Source organism: Myripristis murdjan, chromosome 9 (genome assembly GCF_902150065.1).
Source record: "Myripristis murdjan chromosome 9, fMyrMur1.1, whole genome shotgun sequence".
Taxonomy (NCBI): domain Eukaryota; kingdom Metazoa; phylum Chordata; class Actinopteri; order Holocentriformes; family Holocentridae; genus Myripristis; species Myripristis murdjan.
In genome coordinates this window covers 25,229,463-25,246,183 of record NC_043988.1, presented here as the reverse complement: position 1 = coordinate 25,246,183, position 16,721 = coordinate 25,229,463, and the positions used below count along the sequence as shown (strand labels likewise).

Here is a 16,721-nt window from a genome sequence, read left to right as displayed (position 1 = left end):
TGGAAATGACCGTTAAAACATATTTGTGTTTCTATTCTTGTGAAGAGTGAAATATAACAAGTTTTTATTACAGCACCTTGACGTCAACATAAATGCATCTTATTCTTATTGTGCATTATCACATACAGCCTATTTTTTTGTTTTTTTGGGCAAATGTCAGGATAACATCAGGAATCCCCCTTTCCCACTGTGTAATCTCCTTCCAACTGTTTCTTTCCATTCCTCTCATAAACCAAAACCTGAGCTTTCCATTCTCTCCTGCACTCCTGGTCCTTCACTCCATCACCTATCATACGTTCCCTATCAATATTTATGTTTTATTCAACACTGCCTCATAAGTACATTGAGCCACAGAGCAAAGACCTAACCTAATTTCACTTGGAACGAATATAAGAACACACATAAACACAACCACACAAACACACGCTAACACACACACACAATGGAAGACCTGAAAAACACTTCATTAGCAATTCATATTAATATTTATTGTTCCTCTCCAACCAAGATGTCAGCACAAATCTGTGTCCTCCTTCTCCTCATCTATTCATTCCTTCCAATTTATTTAACAGTCAATCACTCCTTCTCCCTCTCTTTCTCGCCTCTTCTCCTCCCACACTGTCGCTATCCTCTACACACACACATGCGCACGAGCACACACACACACACACACACACGCACGCACGCACGCACAACATCACCCTCTCCGTCCCTGATGTCACCTGTCACCAGGCCACTCTACAGGTAAAGTATAAATACCACTGGGACCCGAGCATGGTAGGCTGATTCAGATTGCGTTAGTGTGAGAAAGAGAGAGCTTTTGTGAGTGTGTGTGTGGACGTGTGTGTGTGTGTGTGCAGGCATAAAGAGAAAAAAAATGGGATAAAAGGGAGAGAAAAGACAGGCAGAAGGAAGAAGGGGGGGCTGCTGAGTAGAAATGACAGCACAAAGGGGGAAGATACAGTAAATACTTGATAAATCCTACGCACAGAGATTCTCCCACCCGGGATTTCCTACAGAGGAGCCCCACTGTGTGTGAGATGGTTTCAAATCTCTGCCATACAAATACAAAAGCCGAAGAAGAATGAAACGCAGATTCACTGGGAGTTAGCTCATTTGTCGGCATTCTCTACTGGGAAATACAGCAGGATGGGATTTGCTCCAAACTGAGTTATCTGCAGACGGGGGAGAAAAGTGACACCTTTTCTAAAGCCTAAAATGATTCCCAGCGTAAAAACCAAATGAAATTATCCTGTTCTTTCAGGGACAGTGGGTAACTCGGTTGACAAAATAATCACGCTTTCACAGAGCAGATGCTACAGTCTGGTTTAGACAGACTGCACTGCAAAAAAAAAAAAGAAAAAAAAAAAGAAATACTGCCTCGCTGTTGTATGCCTCCGACAACCAGTCAAGCTGCAGTTTACAGAGGAGGACAGAGGACTGATAGGGAGCTGATAGTAATCAATAATCACCTGAAGCATTACAGAACATTATGATGTCACAGTGAAGTTGACCTTTGACCTTTTCGATATACAATGTCACGACTTCATAATTTTATCCTAAGTGAAACTTTGTCAAAATTAGCGTAAGACATTGAGGTATGGCCAAAGAATGCGTTTTGAGAGATCAATGTAACCTTGACCTTTGACCTCTGATCACCAAAATCTACTCAGGTAATCCCTTTAATCCAAGTGGATGTTTGTGCCGAATTTGAAGAAAATCCCTCGAGGCGCTCCTGAGATATTGCCTTCGCGACAATGGGAAAGACGGACGGACTCCATTTAGTTTCATCTTTACTTCATTTTCATTTCAGTCTTTAAATGTGGTTTTCCAAACAAATGACATAATCTGCCAGTGGGATGAGATAATCCCACTTGTTTCCAATGCTAATGGAAAATTTTCTTGAATCAAGCGTCATTTTCTTTATCGTGGGCTGATCTGCCTCATTCTGTCTCGTTTCAACATCTTTATACTTTTAAAAAATCCTGTAATGAGTGAAGCTGCACTGGATACAAGTGGAATCATCTCAACCCACTGGCAGATTTTCGTCACCTATTTTAAGAAAAAAAAAAGATTGTTATGGTTAAATATGCGACCTAATGACTTATTGAGATGGAGATTTTTGTTTTTTTGCAGCGTTTATGATGAACTTCAGGTGATCATCACCCTCAAAATAAAGCAGAGTTTTGGCAATGGATCATGTTTGCGAATGTTTTCAATTTGTTGTGTAAAAAAAAAAGAAACGGCCAGCAGATTGCACATCTACAGGCTGATGTAGCGTTCTCTCGCTGAGAAAGGGCTGCACATTGTGTGGCTGTACATGTGAAGGCGGCTGCATCCTGCTCTGGACGGATCTTAAGAAAATCTGCAGGCTGATGGTCGAGAGCTGATACTATTTGTGTCCTTACGGCTTGAGCCGCTCTGTATGGCTGTCAGTGCGAATCAGTGTGTCTGTGGGAGGATGGCACATCCATATGGACTACATGCTGTGTGTGTGTGTGTGTGTGTGTGTGTGTGTGTGTGTGTGTGTTAGCGTGTGTGGTGCATTATATTGATGTGTGAGCCTTCATGTGGAGAAAGAATTAATACTCTGGGGAGGCCCTGAGCAATAGAGGAGCCATGTTTCAATTATCAGTCCCTGCCCTCTCTCTCTCTCTCTCACACACACACACACACACACACACACACGCAAACACACACACACACACACGCAAGCAGAAGTCAACAGAACGGCTCATTCTGCCAGCTATTCTTTTCATTACAAAAGGGAATATATGGATCGATGACAGGGATAGAGATGAAGCCCATCATAATATTGATCGCTCAGTGATCAGAACGTTACCTCAACGACTGATCAGTTCACCTCACTGCATCTTTCCCCTGGGGGTCAATAATATTGTGCCTCAGAGAATGACTCATACTGAGCTGTGTGTGTGTGTGTGTGTGTGTGTGGGGGGGTATGTGTGCGCTTGATCATACACACTGTAATCACAAGCTGCTGAAGAAGAAACACTCAATTTGGACCAATTCACCCTATCACAGCCAATTTAAAATGATTTAAAATGGCCACTTTAGAAGCCCACGTCCTGTTAAAATGAAATTCACTGGAGATTTGTGTGGAAGAAGCCCGAGTTGGGAAACCACCTCTGTTGTTGTGAAGTGCTGCTGCTCTACAGTGCTGTGGTGCAGAGGAAACAGGCTCTAAGCTTGATTTCAACTGGTTTGAACCTCAGTGGAGCACTGTGTGTGTGTGTGTGTGTGTGTGTGTGTGTGTGTGTGTGCTGTCAGCAGTGTTAGTGGTAGAAGTTGGATCATAAGTCTGTGTGTGTTGCCCATCACCGCTCCCACTTTGCAGGATACTGTTTCTGGACCTTTTCAATCATTCATGAGCTGAAATCTACCAATCACTCCACCCACTGAACAGGTGGGTCCACCGGATACTATATTGGGTGTTGGTCAAAACACTGCTTGTATGTGTGTGTGTGTGTGTGTGTGTGTGTGTGTTACTGTCAGCCTGCCTGGTGTAACGGTCACTGATCTGCAGGCGACCACATTGACTGACATGTGGAAAACTGCGGGATTGAACTGACCCTCTTAAAGGCAAAGTCCACCCAAACACTGTCAGACTGTTGAAATAACAGTTATTACCTGCAGCTGCACATTTTACTGTTTGATGGTGTCTTTTTTTTTTTTAATTTTGCTTTTATGTCACGCTTTATCTCTGCGGATAACTGGCCAAACATTGACACAATGTAGCAGCATGTGGAGATATTTGCAGCACAGCTACAGGGGAGTTTGACGGCGGTAAAGATTTCATCTAAAACGTCAACAGTAAATGTCAGGTTTTAGTGTCACTCCCTCCCAGTCAAAGAGCAAGAGCTTCTTTCTGGGCTTGCCATTTTCCACAGACGCTCAACAATCACGTGAGGACAAATCCACTGCAGAAAAGGCAGAGATACCATTTTCTCCGCTGACAGCAGCCTCAACAGACCACAATGCAATGCAGCAACACAAGATGTTGCATTTTGAATAAGGTGTGCAACCCTTTTTCTTTTCTTTCTTTTTTTTTTTTTTTTTGGCCCAACTGGAGAAACCTCACATTGCTTCCTCTATTGATTTTGTTTTCTCCACCTAAATGAATAATCCATGTTTGAATCCAGCAACTTCACTAGAGTTTTCTGAGGACGTCCTGGGAAATGTAGGAAGTCATTAATCTAAACAGGAGTGGATGAGGCAGGTTGAGTGAAAGTGAATTACCACACTTCATCACAAAAAGAAAACACTGGAATGCATTAAACTTTACCAGTTTATGATAAATTAATGTATATGAGTGTTGAAGGGAGGGTTTTTTTCTGTTATCACTAAAACTGGCCCAGAATAACTTAAATGCCCAATAAGTTCCTCACTGCGTATAAGATTCAGTGAATGATGAAAACAAAATTGAACATGTTTTCGTTCTCCGGTAAACGTAAAGCAAAGTGACTCCCATTGCAATATCAGAGACCTGGAAGCAGAACAGAGCGGTTTATTAAACCTCCTACATGGTAATACCCTGCATATAAGTAAAGAAGAAAAAAAAACTCAGACAAGTGAGGGAGACGTGCTGCAGCCAGCTGATGAAAAGAGTCAAATTGGAAATGGCTGGCACTGCTACTAATTCCCAAACACTGTTCTCCGATTATTTCTGAAAGCAGCAGATGTGGAGGCTTACACCCGACCACTGAAAGTCCTTGTGATCTTTCACAAAAAGACGCTGAAATTGAATGTTGGTCACACGGGTGGGAGAGACGGATATTTTGAGGCCTGAAACAAATAAAAAATTCACCCAATCTGAGTGCATTACGCACCGAGGATGACTCAAACAAAGGTTCATGACATGAAAAACAGTCACATGCACTCACCCGTGCAGAAAATGTGCTGCAGAAACACACCAAATCACGCCTAAGGCCACTCCAGCTCTCCATCTGATTACGTTAAAGTGATTGACTGACCGATTGATTCACTGATCAGCTGATTAAATGATGCACCTAATCGATGGCGGGGAACAGTTACAGCTAGAAATCTCTTCATCCTCCTGGTTTAAACTCTTGACAAATATTGAACCAAATCCTCCAGTGTGAGCTGTGTATTTTTATGCAAATTGGTGTGTTTTGTGTCCCAAGGCGGGAGTGTGCACAGACAGACAGATTCCTCTTGTCTGACTTGATGATAAATCTCACTTCTTCTTCTGACAGTGCTCTTTATGGTTGCCGGTATGCATGAACAACCTAAACTACAGGATTACATAAAGCACATAAGCAGTGTTTTCTTTGCCAGGGAACAGTGTGCAACCAAGCTGAGAGGAACAGGCTAAATCCTTCCTAGAAGTAATTCATTTGCATTGCTTATAATTCAGAGTTTTAAGGTAACAACGCAAAGACTGAGAGGCCCCGGGAGGCTTTTCCCTGCTTTGCACACCACCATGAGAAACATTTGGTTGGGGGGAAACCCAGCCAGAAAACACATCATTTTGGGAACATTAATGAGCATTGCCTTGTTAGTGTCTAGGAAGCCACTTTAGGGAGGCTGGGCTTTCACTTATATTACCTCCAATTTAGGGCTAGAGGCTCAGAGGAGGCAGTTGAGGACCGATGTGCTCTGTTGGCTCCTAAATTGATTCATCAGCCTGTCCTGAGAAACAAGCAGGGGCTGGATTGCACGCAGAATTTTCCACCTCTGCTTGGATTGGTGGAGCTGGGGATTTGTGGCAGACTACGGATTTTATGACAGACTATTTACAGATTTTTAGTCACGCATGAATCATAGAGCCATATTAGCAGCCCTCCCTCCCTCTCACACACACATCAAAAAATGAAAGGAAAGGGGGAAAAAACACAGTGAGGGAAGGAAAGTCACGGTGGAAGACGTGATGCCAAGTGACACTTGCTGCGAGCCGTCTGCAGGATTTTTGCGCGCTAAAATAGCGAGCGCGTCTCCGCCACGGGCAGCTTCCAGCAGGCAGCAATTACATAACTTCACTCCCAAAACTGACTCTGCTCGGCTTTGAATGAAAAGTGCGAGGAAATGTGTCGCCGAGGGACACGCCGGACCACAACAAGGATCCGTTCACCCAACAAGTGGACCGGCGAGCCGATCATGTGTTGCCGTGCCATTTCACTATCAGCGCGGTTTGGGCTAAAAAAAAAAAAACAAATTATGAGGATTTCAGTCAACAGCTGATCCCATGTAGATGGAGGGGATGGATGGAGGGATGGAGGGATTTATTAGTTCCTACCTGCATGTTGTCTTGTGCTGTGGGCAACACTGATGGCTGGTCTCTGCTGTGTGTCCTCTCTCCGTGGACCCTCACCTCAGACTGCCGCTCCGCCGGCTGCGAAAGAATGTGGAGAGAGAGAGAGAGAGAGAGAGAGGGAGAGAGAGAGAGAGAGAGAGAGAGAGAGAGAGAGAGAGAGAGAGAGAGAGAGAGAGAGAGAGGATGGGTCAGCCAGAGTAGGACCAAGTGTACTTTAATCTTTTATAGCCTAATAATCCAATGTCAAAGTCAACAGACAGGCTGACAGCGGACACAATAATGTATCTATTAATGGGGATGAAATGTGTGACGTATTACTTATTTGTACTTAAACTGGCAACCCGTGAGAGCAGCTTTTCATGAAGGAAAGGAAACCCTCAGTTTTTCGACCTTTTCCTCTCTTTTCCTGTCATCATCATTGCGACCAATTTAGGAACGTCAAGAACAGAGCAGGAAAGGTGTGTGCGTGTGTGTGTGCGTGTGTGTGTGTTTGTGTGCATGTGCGTGCGTGCGGTGAGTGAGAGTGATTGGTACAACAGAAATGCAATTAAAATCCTGCCGGTGATTCCTTGTGCGCTCGGTGAGAAACTGAATCAATTTAGGCGACCTTGGCTCTCTGCGATGCAGCCCGGGGCAGAGAGAGAGAGAGAGAGAGAGAGAGAGAGAGAGAGAGAGAGAGAGAGAGAGAGAGATGCAGAGGGGGGTGAATAGCAATCAAGCCAGGTCAAGCATCCTCACACATCACGTTGATTGCATAATGAATAGCGAAGCAGTGTAAATACCCTGCAGGAGGAGGAGGAGGCAGGAGGAAGGAGGAAAGGCCAGCTGTCCGCTCCAACAGCCTCCCGTGAGCCGCCCAGCAGCTGAAGACACGCTCGTGCATTTCTGCGGGGCGTCTGTCTCCCGCACGAGCAACAGAGGTCATTTCATACAGATGTTCATGTATGAGGAGCTTCATTCCAACAAGCCGTAACCACCATTTGGAAAAAAAAAAAAATAATAAAAAAATAATTGCACCTGTTGTTTGGGAATATGATGGTGAGTGAAATGTTAAATTAAAAGGTGGTTGGACTATCGCCTCTGGCTGTTGATCAGCACCAGGCTGTGCACCATAAATATGCACCAATATGGACAAAATCAATATTTCCAAAAAATCAATCATTTATCATTTCCCCACAAAAGGCCACTTCCTTATCTGTTCAGTATATCATGATATAGTTTACTATTCTTTTCATGAAGGTTTATGACAACTTGACCACTTACGGTCATGTTAAAAGGCCAGGATTTGATTCAAACCTAAATAACTTTTTTTTTTAATTCAAGTGGAGGACCAGAAGTCTCCAGAAATACCAAATACGTTCTGCTGAATATGAACATTTATACAAAAGGAGGCAAAACAAATCCAATTTTTTTTTTCCATTTTATGTGATGCAGCGATGAAAATAGCTTGTTGAGTATGAATATTTCACTCAGTGTTGGAATAAGTGTTATCAATATGTATGTGACAGAGCCTAGACTATGTGAAAGGGTGTTTTTTTTTTTTTTTTTACTTGAATCAACTTCTAGGGAACATTTCAGGGGAAAAGCAGAGTGCAAGGGGTTAAGAGGGTTGGTGAGATGGCTGCACTGAGTTCAGGGAGAGTCATTTACAACTTTTGACACCCCACGTGTCTTAAACATTATGACAGATTAGTTCCAGGGTGCATTTTCCCCACCAAATGTACATGTAGTATTTTGCGATATGAAACCTTTCATATGTGCACTATAAAATAAACATTATCTGTCAAATACAGATGGAGAAGCCCAGCTGTGAGCTCAACCTGCTCGTTGGGACTGTCCTGCTGTTGCCAGAAATGCTTTGGGAAGCTTAAATAATGCGGAGAACATGGACGTGGCGGACATGTGTACACTCAGCAGCGATATGGCCCAGTGCCTGCGATATCTGTGTTCAGTCCAGAGCAGAGACAAGAAGCTTTCCACGTGTCGGTCCAGCAAACAGCTCCTCTGTCTCTCTCTGAGGAATTTCTAACAAAGCGGGCTTTGAAAATGTCAGCTCCTTATCAGCATCCTCATCCTCATCTTTTACATTATCTATATCTTCCTCTCTTCTCCATCCCGTTATCTTTGCCTCTACACCCCCTCCACATACACACACACACACTCACAAAATCAAGCATGTAAATATCCTTACAGTTGACCCAACACAGATCCTCTAATTGCATGTGCTCATTAGGTGAGCTGCATTCAGAGGCCCGTGAAAAAGAGCTGCAAATGAGTTTGTGAGTGAGGTTCTGAGTGCCGGCACAGGGATTTAGAAGGAACTCACACACACACACGCACACACACACACACACACACACACACACACACACACACACACACACACACACACACACACACACACACACACACACACACACACACACACACACACAGCATTCAATTTGTCCACTTTATCGTGAGGCAGGATAACAGTTATCAGTGAATGGCTCACTAGGGCAAACAATCAGCGTAGGGGTCACTTCCATCTCAAGCCCTGCGGCTCACACGAAATAAACATGATGGGAACAGATCTCAGTCTTGTTGGCACACAGACGGCAGCGGTTTTCCGATCCCAGAGGAATTTGTTCTCTTCAATCATCAATCGGTTCCCCAAGGACTTTGAGAGTTTCTGCTGAGGAGGCGAGATCAGATCAGACAAACAGGAAACATGACAGGAGAGGAGGGACTGGTGTTGAGTCAAAGTCATTCATCAGGACAAAAAACACACATGATGCTGCACAAATGATAGCTTCATACTCACCTTAATCCTGTGTTTGCATGTGTTGTGTGTGTGTGTAAACATACATAGGGTTTGCATGTGTTGGAGAGTGAGAGAGGAAGAGGTACAGCTGTTGTATAACTGTGTAAATAAACTGATGTAACTGTTGCCTCATTTCTGCCATGCACTTTGTATTCTGCCACATTCATTTTTTTCTGCTTCAATAATTATTAAATATTTGGTGCCAGTTCTGGAAGCAGTGAGGGAACCCTTAGCTATTTTTTTCACATAGAAATGAAATCTTAGACAAAATATTTGTTCTAAACACTAAACACATTAGGGCGAATTTACTGTCTACTGTAAAATGTACCATTGCTTTCCAAAAAGACGGTTGAAAGTTTAATATATATATACATATGCATAAGGCTTGGAAGCCATACAAGAAATAAAAAATACACATAAAATGTGACTGAAACTGTCGCAGCAGTATTATTGCATAGAATGCAGATGCTTTCATGCAAATAAGTTGCTTTTCTACTGATTGTTTAAGGTAAGTGCACAGGGCTGGGCAATATGGACAAAATCAAACTTTGTCATTAATATTTGGATATGATGAGCAAGCAGGTAGGGGCAAATAACAGCTACAATGGTCTATTTTGCTCACTAATAATGTGGTTACCCAGTTTGCCCCTAGAGATATATATATGTGTGTATATATATATATATATATATATATATATATATATATATATAAAGTAGTTGTAATTCTAATTATGATTCTGAAGTTTGTAAAATTACGTCCCTTTGAAACCAGGAAAAGACAACACTTCTGCCATACCACAATATTACAATACCCCAAAATCTAGACAATATATGGTGTCATATCATGATATTGATATAATATTGATGTATTGTAAAGCCCTGGTGCAACATGGACTGCTATATAAATCCATTTGTTTCAATTGGTATTGATTCAATCTTAATTTTTTTCAATGCATCTCTATGGCCTTTCACCTGGGAAATGATTCATATAACCAGTTCTCACTGCGAAATGCATTTCAGGGTCAATGATCAACATGATATCCAGTGAGCAAGCCACTGTAATTCTCCACGCTCATCTTTATCAACGTGTTCAAACTGAAAATCAACAAAGCAAATTACTACTGTTGAGTGAGACTTCAGGCAGCGTGAAGCGCTGTTGCGGCAGAGTGATGCTCTTCTGCTTTCTCACAAGCTCCAGGCCTCACCACCGAGCTAATCGGTAAGCCAGATTTCACACCCCACCTTAATGGAGCGCTGGAAAACAAAATCAGTTAAAAAACGTCAACAAAAAGCCATTGACATCCTGTTAGAGAGGATGTTTTCCAAGCGCTCAACCTGGGGTTCCCTCTCACACTGTGGGTGCTCCATAATGGGTGACCATTTTTGTTGAGTGGAGGAGGTAAAATGAGCTGCTGGAAGTGGTGTTTTGATGTTATTTGTCACATCAGCCAGACAACACCCTCCCCCCCAACAGATTAGCCGTGGATTCAAACACTTCCCCCTTTTGCTGCTGTATACTAATGAGTATGAATCCACACCGTGGCTGTCGGCTTGCACCACTGTGGGAGAGAGAACGGGAGGGGCGATCATCAAAGAGCTGTGAAATCATGTCTTCTGCAGGCTGAGAGACAGAGAATGGAGATTCCTCAAGAGAAGACCCTGCAGCCAGGATGATACAGCTGCTAATTTGCTCTCACCTTGTTTTTCCCCCCTTTGGAGCCACAGACAAAATAAGCCCCCCCACATGCACATACCCACACATTCAGGTGCGCATGCATGCACACACAGTCACAGACACACACAGTAGCGGTAGCTTGAGAGTAATTCCCCACTCTGAAGGATTTCATGTTTCTATGGAGAAGAATGTCTATTTTTAGAGGTGATATAAATAGACTTTTCCGTGGCTCCAACATTTGCATTCATGTCTGAATGTAGCCGGCAGCCGTATATTATTTTCTTATCCCTATTTGTCTTTATACAGACGTTATTTTTGGCTGACTTGAAATCACCGAGCACTGATTGTTCTATTTCTCTGCAGCGCGCGTACGTACGTGAATGGTGAATCACAATCATGCACTCTTTTATTTGCCAAGTGCCGAAAATGGACTGGAATTTGTCTTGGTGACAGCCGTGCCCAGATGTCCAGAGAAGTTTCACAGTAAACACTGACAACCAGGGTGAGGACAACACAACCCTGTAAACAGTGAAAAGGAAAAGCGTAGAGTGTGTGTGTGTGTGTGTGTGTTTGTGTATGTGTGCGTGTAGGCCTTTTTTGTGTATGAACTGCAGCACGTGGACACTGATGTCTGCTGTGTGATACAATGGAAACCATGAGGTGAGCTGATGTTTACGTGTGTGTGTGCACGTGTAAGAGTGTGTGCGAGTGTGTGTGCACCCGTATAGGAGGGGATGTCACATTCATCAATAGACTTTCCACAGCTCTCCTCTGACCAATAAAAGCAGCAAGGGCTTCAAGATAACAGCCTTTTTTTCGGCCCAGAGGAACGCTGTATGATACGGTTAGACAAGGCGCCCAGCTGAGCTCGACACACACAATACAGGCGATTGATCAAAGCTGTTTTCAATATGTGTGTCAGATAGCTCGGTATCCTGTTGGTGTAAATTCAGGTTACAAAAAGGCAGCCGGAGGCCCGCCGTCTGACAGCGGCCGACCTTCAGCAGAGGATGCGGTTAATCCTTGTGCTTCATTGGCTTGTTGCTGCAGGAAGTGGACACAATGGAACAGAGGGACATCAGCGACTTGTTGTGGAGGCGGGTGGAGGGGTGGGGGTGGGGGGGTGAGAAAAGGAGCAACTTTGTAGCCGTGGAAACAGTTGCTAAGTAGCGAAGCGAGGGATCCCTGGACAGAATGAGGGACAAAGATCGAACTGTGATGGAGAACAAAGTGCAGGAAGTCAAACTGGAGAGGAGAGAAGAAGAAGAAGAAGAGCCGGGCTTATAGGAGCAGCACAGCTGAGCACTGGGGACATGCTGAAACATGATGAAAAGTGTGTATGAGTGTATGTGTATAACATCAGTGAGCTTCGTTTTTTCTTTGTTTTATAATCACTTCAGGTGGTAGTGGGGTTCATGGACCCTCAGGGGTCTTGAGGGTCTTCTAGTGGGTCCTCAGCAAAATGACAAATAGTGAAGTTTCATTGTAATTTAACTCAAGAAAAATGTGATAACAATAAAAGGTACGGTCTAAGTGTTTATTTTACCATTAAAATATCACCACTCACTCTGTGTATTTGAATGTGTTCAAATATGTTACAAAAACAATTTAACACTGAACACAAACTAAAATGTCTTTTCATATCAGGGTCTCAGCGGGGCAAAATCCCTTCAACTGGGAATCAGTGGTTTAAAATCTCTTTAATCCTGCCAGTCGCCTCAGTGGGTTCATCATTACAAATGCTCAAACCCACAGAACCTCATTTAAATAGTAGTGGACATCTAAAAGTTTCCAAAGATGTCAAATATTATATATTCTGCTGAATTGCAAGCAAATATGTATAATGCACAAGTCATTTAAATATTTTCTATTTGATGTAATGTTGCAGCCATAAAACAATGATATTTTATGAATGATATCTCATCCAATATAAATGTGATATAACTTCAGTGAAGTGTTACAGAGCATGTATGTGATATTGTAATACAATATGGAAAAAAAAAGTTTTTCTAACTTTTAAGCCACTAAAGAGGAAATTTATGGGAAAATCAAGAGTTCCAAGGGTTAATGAAACTCAACTTGGGGATCTGGACCTTAAAAAGTTTTAAATTCCCTGGCCTTTACCACTTAAGTCACTTCATGCTTATATTTATACTCACATCTGACTGCCAGGCCACTACACACACTTCACTGCCGCTTCCCTCCATCCGTCATCACTCCCCTCTGCCTTATTCCCCGTCCGCAACATTTCCCGCTCGCTGCTGTGAAATCTGAGTGACAGAAAACAGGGACAGAGAGGACATCCCATTAATATGCTAATCCACGCGGGTTTGACTTCAGCATGCGTAGCATAGCCCGAACACATACGTGTCAGCTGTGAGGTGTGCTGTGTAACATCACAGCAACATCACAGAAGGTGAGATGAATGGAGGATGAGGATGCTGGGAGAGAGCTCTGAGTCCGGTGTCGTGCACCCTAACCAAGGTGTGGAGTGTTTGGAGAGGGAATCCCAATGTTTGTTTTTTTCTTCCTTTATTTAGCCAGAAGTTTCCCGTTGAGATGCACGATCTCTTCATCCATGGAGTCCTGGTCAAAACAGAAGCACAATTAACATAAATAAAGCTTTACAATTAGTTTCACAGAAAAAAAACAGTGTCAGTTTTGCTGCATCATTATCTGCATCAGACTGTATTAAAAATCCTTGCAAAAGATGTTAACACACTCAAAATATTTACAGACTTTCTTTCCCAAACAAGCTCCCCACCTTCCCAAGCAAACTCTAGTGCTTGAATTAAAGTCAAACACATTATGGCTTGGTATTAATTTTGCAGATGCCTGAAGACATTTGCTTTCAAAAAAGCAAATTTTATGAGGACAGGATCACTTTTTTTGAAATGTTCAAATTGTGCCTGAGTCATTTCAGGTACTGGCATTGTTTCAAAATGGAGGTGTACTATTTTGGAGTTAAAACCCTCCATTTGACAGTGTTTTGCATTTCACACAGAGAAGCAGGTGAAGCAGCACGTGCACTGTGTGTGACTGGTACTGTGTGTCCCTGCCATGTGCTTAGTGCCGGCATCAATAATCTATGGATCTTGCTCTTGTGGTGGGAGCGCACTAAGGGCTTATGTAAGGGAGTGTCAGGTCTGAGTGTTGGGATCGACCCTGGAGGACACACACACACACACACACACACACACACACACACACACACACACACACACACACTCTCAAACAGACACAGACACACACATGAAGAGTCTGAATATGGTGGTGATCTAAGAGTCTTTTCTGTGTGCACGTGCAGCGTCCTTTGGGCAAACAAGCACACTTTTACATGTGAATAACATTAGACGTTCATGAGGTTTTTTTTTTTTTTACTCAGGCTGATGGTGGTACTTTCACGGTTTGAAATGTGTCTGAGAGATGTCCCTGTGTCTCTGGGCTCCTCAGCCTCGCTGACCCAAGGGATGAGCAAGAACAACCTGCTCTTCCTCTCGCTGTATAAATGCACCGCGCTCGCTCGACTCCCCCTGCCTCAAGGAGAAAGATAGAGATAGACAGCCAGAGAGAATGTTTCATCCCCATTCCCCTTATCTCTCTGGCCAAAATCCCCTGCCTCCAGAAAGTAATTTAAAGGCCAGAGAGAGTGAGAGAGAGTGAGAGGGAGAGAGAGAGAGAGAGGGAGAGAGAGAGAGAGAGAGAGAGAGAGAGAGAGAGAGAGAGAGAGAGAGAGAAGGGGGTTGCAGGGATGCAGCCTCATGACAGTATAATAGGATGGAGATCAGGTTCACCAGGATGCAGCAGGCTACACCCAGGTCTGTCTACCACTGCAGCACATACATAACAATTACATTGTAACGTCAAAAACACACATTAGACTCCTAATCCCTGATCTTAAATCACAGCTTGACCATTTCAGAAGCCTGAGTGTTTTCTCAGTTTAGGAAATAAATGCTTGCATCTATTAAACATCTGGACAAATGATTATTTTCATGCAAGCAGTGATGCATGAGGAAGATGGCCTGCTGGCAGAGGGATTGTGGGTTATGATGCTGACCCAGGACCCAGTGTGTACCAAGCTATGGGAGAGAAACCAGCATGTCTAGGGTTTACAAAATTCTTGCTATAACAAATAAACACCTGCACTGTTGAGAAGCTGGTAATTTTTTGCATTTTGGAAAAAGGTGTGAATGTAATCCATTTTGTTAAAATATATGTTTCTATACCAGGTCAGGTTAGAAATATGGAAGAAATAATAATTCAATCCAACACAAGGTTGCATTAGACTTCAGGGCTAGTGTGGAGGTTTTCAATGAGATACCAAATAGTCAATTAATATGTTCAATACATCAATGAATGGATGAATCCATGAATTTTATGCCTCTGAATGGTCCATCCCATACAGAATTACCAGCCACCTTTACAAAGGACAGTGTAAGTGCTGTAAGACTCTACAGTTCACAGAACAGAAGCTTGTGCTAATAGCACCGATAACAGAAAAAAGATGTTTTTTGCGACTGACCTGGATGTGTCTAACGCTGCTCTAAGCATTAATAAAATATATTGTGAACAAGATGTTATTTTGGCATTGTGAAGGATGTCTGATACGCTGTTTTGTAGGCTAAAACTGTGGCCAATTCCAAAGTGGAAAAATCAGGTTGAACCTTCTCTGCTTTTTTTCTGGGAACTAATTATTCTTAACCTGAATGGCAGTAGTTAATTAAATATTGAGGCGCCTTAAATGGCTAAGCCATCGCTTTGCTTTATCTGTCACTTGCACAGATGACTGTCTTCACCCTCCCCCTCCCCCGTCCTCCATCCCAGTGGCCCTCTCAGGTTAACACAAGGCTACAGTATACTGCTTCATGGAGAAAAAAGCCATAATGGACCAAACTGCTTTTCACTCTTCATTATACAGCAGGAAACAGGTGGCAGATAGTCAGGATTAAAACCATTTTAAAGTACATACATTCAGGTATTAGCAGTTATGAAATGTATTTATAAGAGACATTTGATAGAAATAAATCCTCTGATAAAGCAAAACAAAAAAAAAAATAATTTCCAGCTGAACGGGTACAAGCTCATTGGAGTTCAGCCTTTTCAGCAGATGAGTTTTGATATCCCAGGAGTCTGAGATTACACTGGCAGGCAATCTAATGCGAGGTTATAATCTGCTCTGCCTATGCCGTCCTGCTTTGGGCTGTTTTGGAGTCTTCATTTGACCAGGCGGGTGAATGCAGGTCAAATTCACATATCCAGGGACATGGCCCAGGAAATGGCGAAATGGCTTTTGATGGGGATGAGGGATTAAAATGAAGGACAAATAGAAGTGTGGTTATAGCCGTAACATCAGTACCTACACAAAGCACAGAGGAGGGCATCAGATGCAGCAATAATTAATACAACACAGAAAGAAGCAGCATGGTAGAACAGATTCAAGCTGGGGGAGGGGATGCTTTGCTGCAGCAGGTACAGTTTCTTTGCCACTACAGACATGTTTGTCCTCTGGTCGGCGTACAGTAGGGGAGTCCTGACCGAGTGCCAGATGTGGCTGCCAATCAGATTAAGGCTCTGCAAATCCCAGACTGACTGGCCACGGGCTACTTACTGAACTACAGCAGAACGCACGTCAACTGGGCACACACAAGCCGCTGCTTCTTAATTATAATTACTGGCCGTGTGTCAGCTGAGTGATGCAAGTGGACCAAGTCTTTGAATGTGTTTTACTGAGTTTGCCCACTGACCTGCATAAAGCACAGGCCTAAAGCTCTGAGGCTGCACGTCTCTGAACTCATGACTCCTGTGATGTAACCGTTCAGAGCTGCGGCAGGTGGACTCACAGGATTACTCACCAAAAAATCTTTGGTTTAGTAACTCCTTAGCCAAAATGAAAAACATTCTGAAAACACTGAATTCCAGATGATGTGTAAGAATAGCTATAGAAGTCA

The 16,721-nt window shown here is 43.1% G+C and overlaps 1 protein-coding gene across 1 annotated transcript in view; it reads right to left on the bottom strand.

Moving 5' to 3' along the window:
• Nucleotides 1–6,367, bottom strand: part of kcnip3b (Kv channel interacting protein 3b, calsenilin) — a 37,219-nt gene extending 30,852 nt beyond the window's left edge. The window contains exon 1 of the mRNA XM_030060810.1: nt 6,275–6,367. Coding sequence (XP_029916670.1) covers nt 6,275–6,280 — 6 coding nt within the window. The 5' untranslated portion in view covers nt 6,281–6,367. The remainder of the gene's footprint in view (nt 1–6,274) is intronic.
• Nucleotides 6,368–16,721: the final 10,354 nt, after the last annotated feature.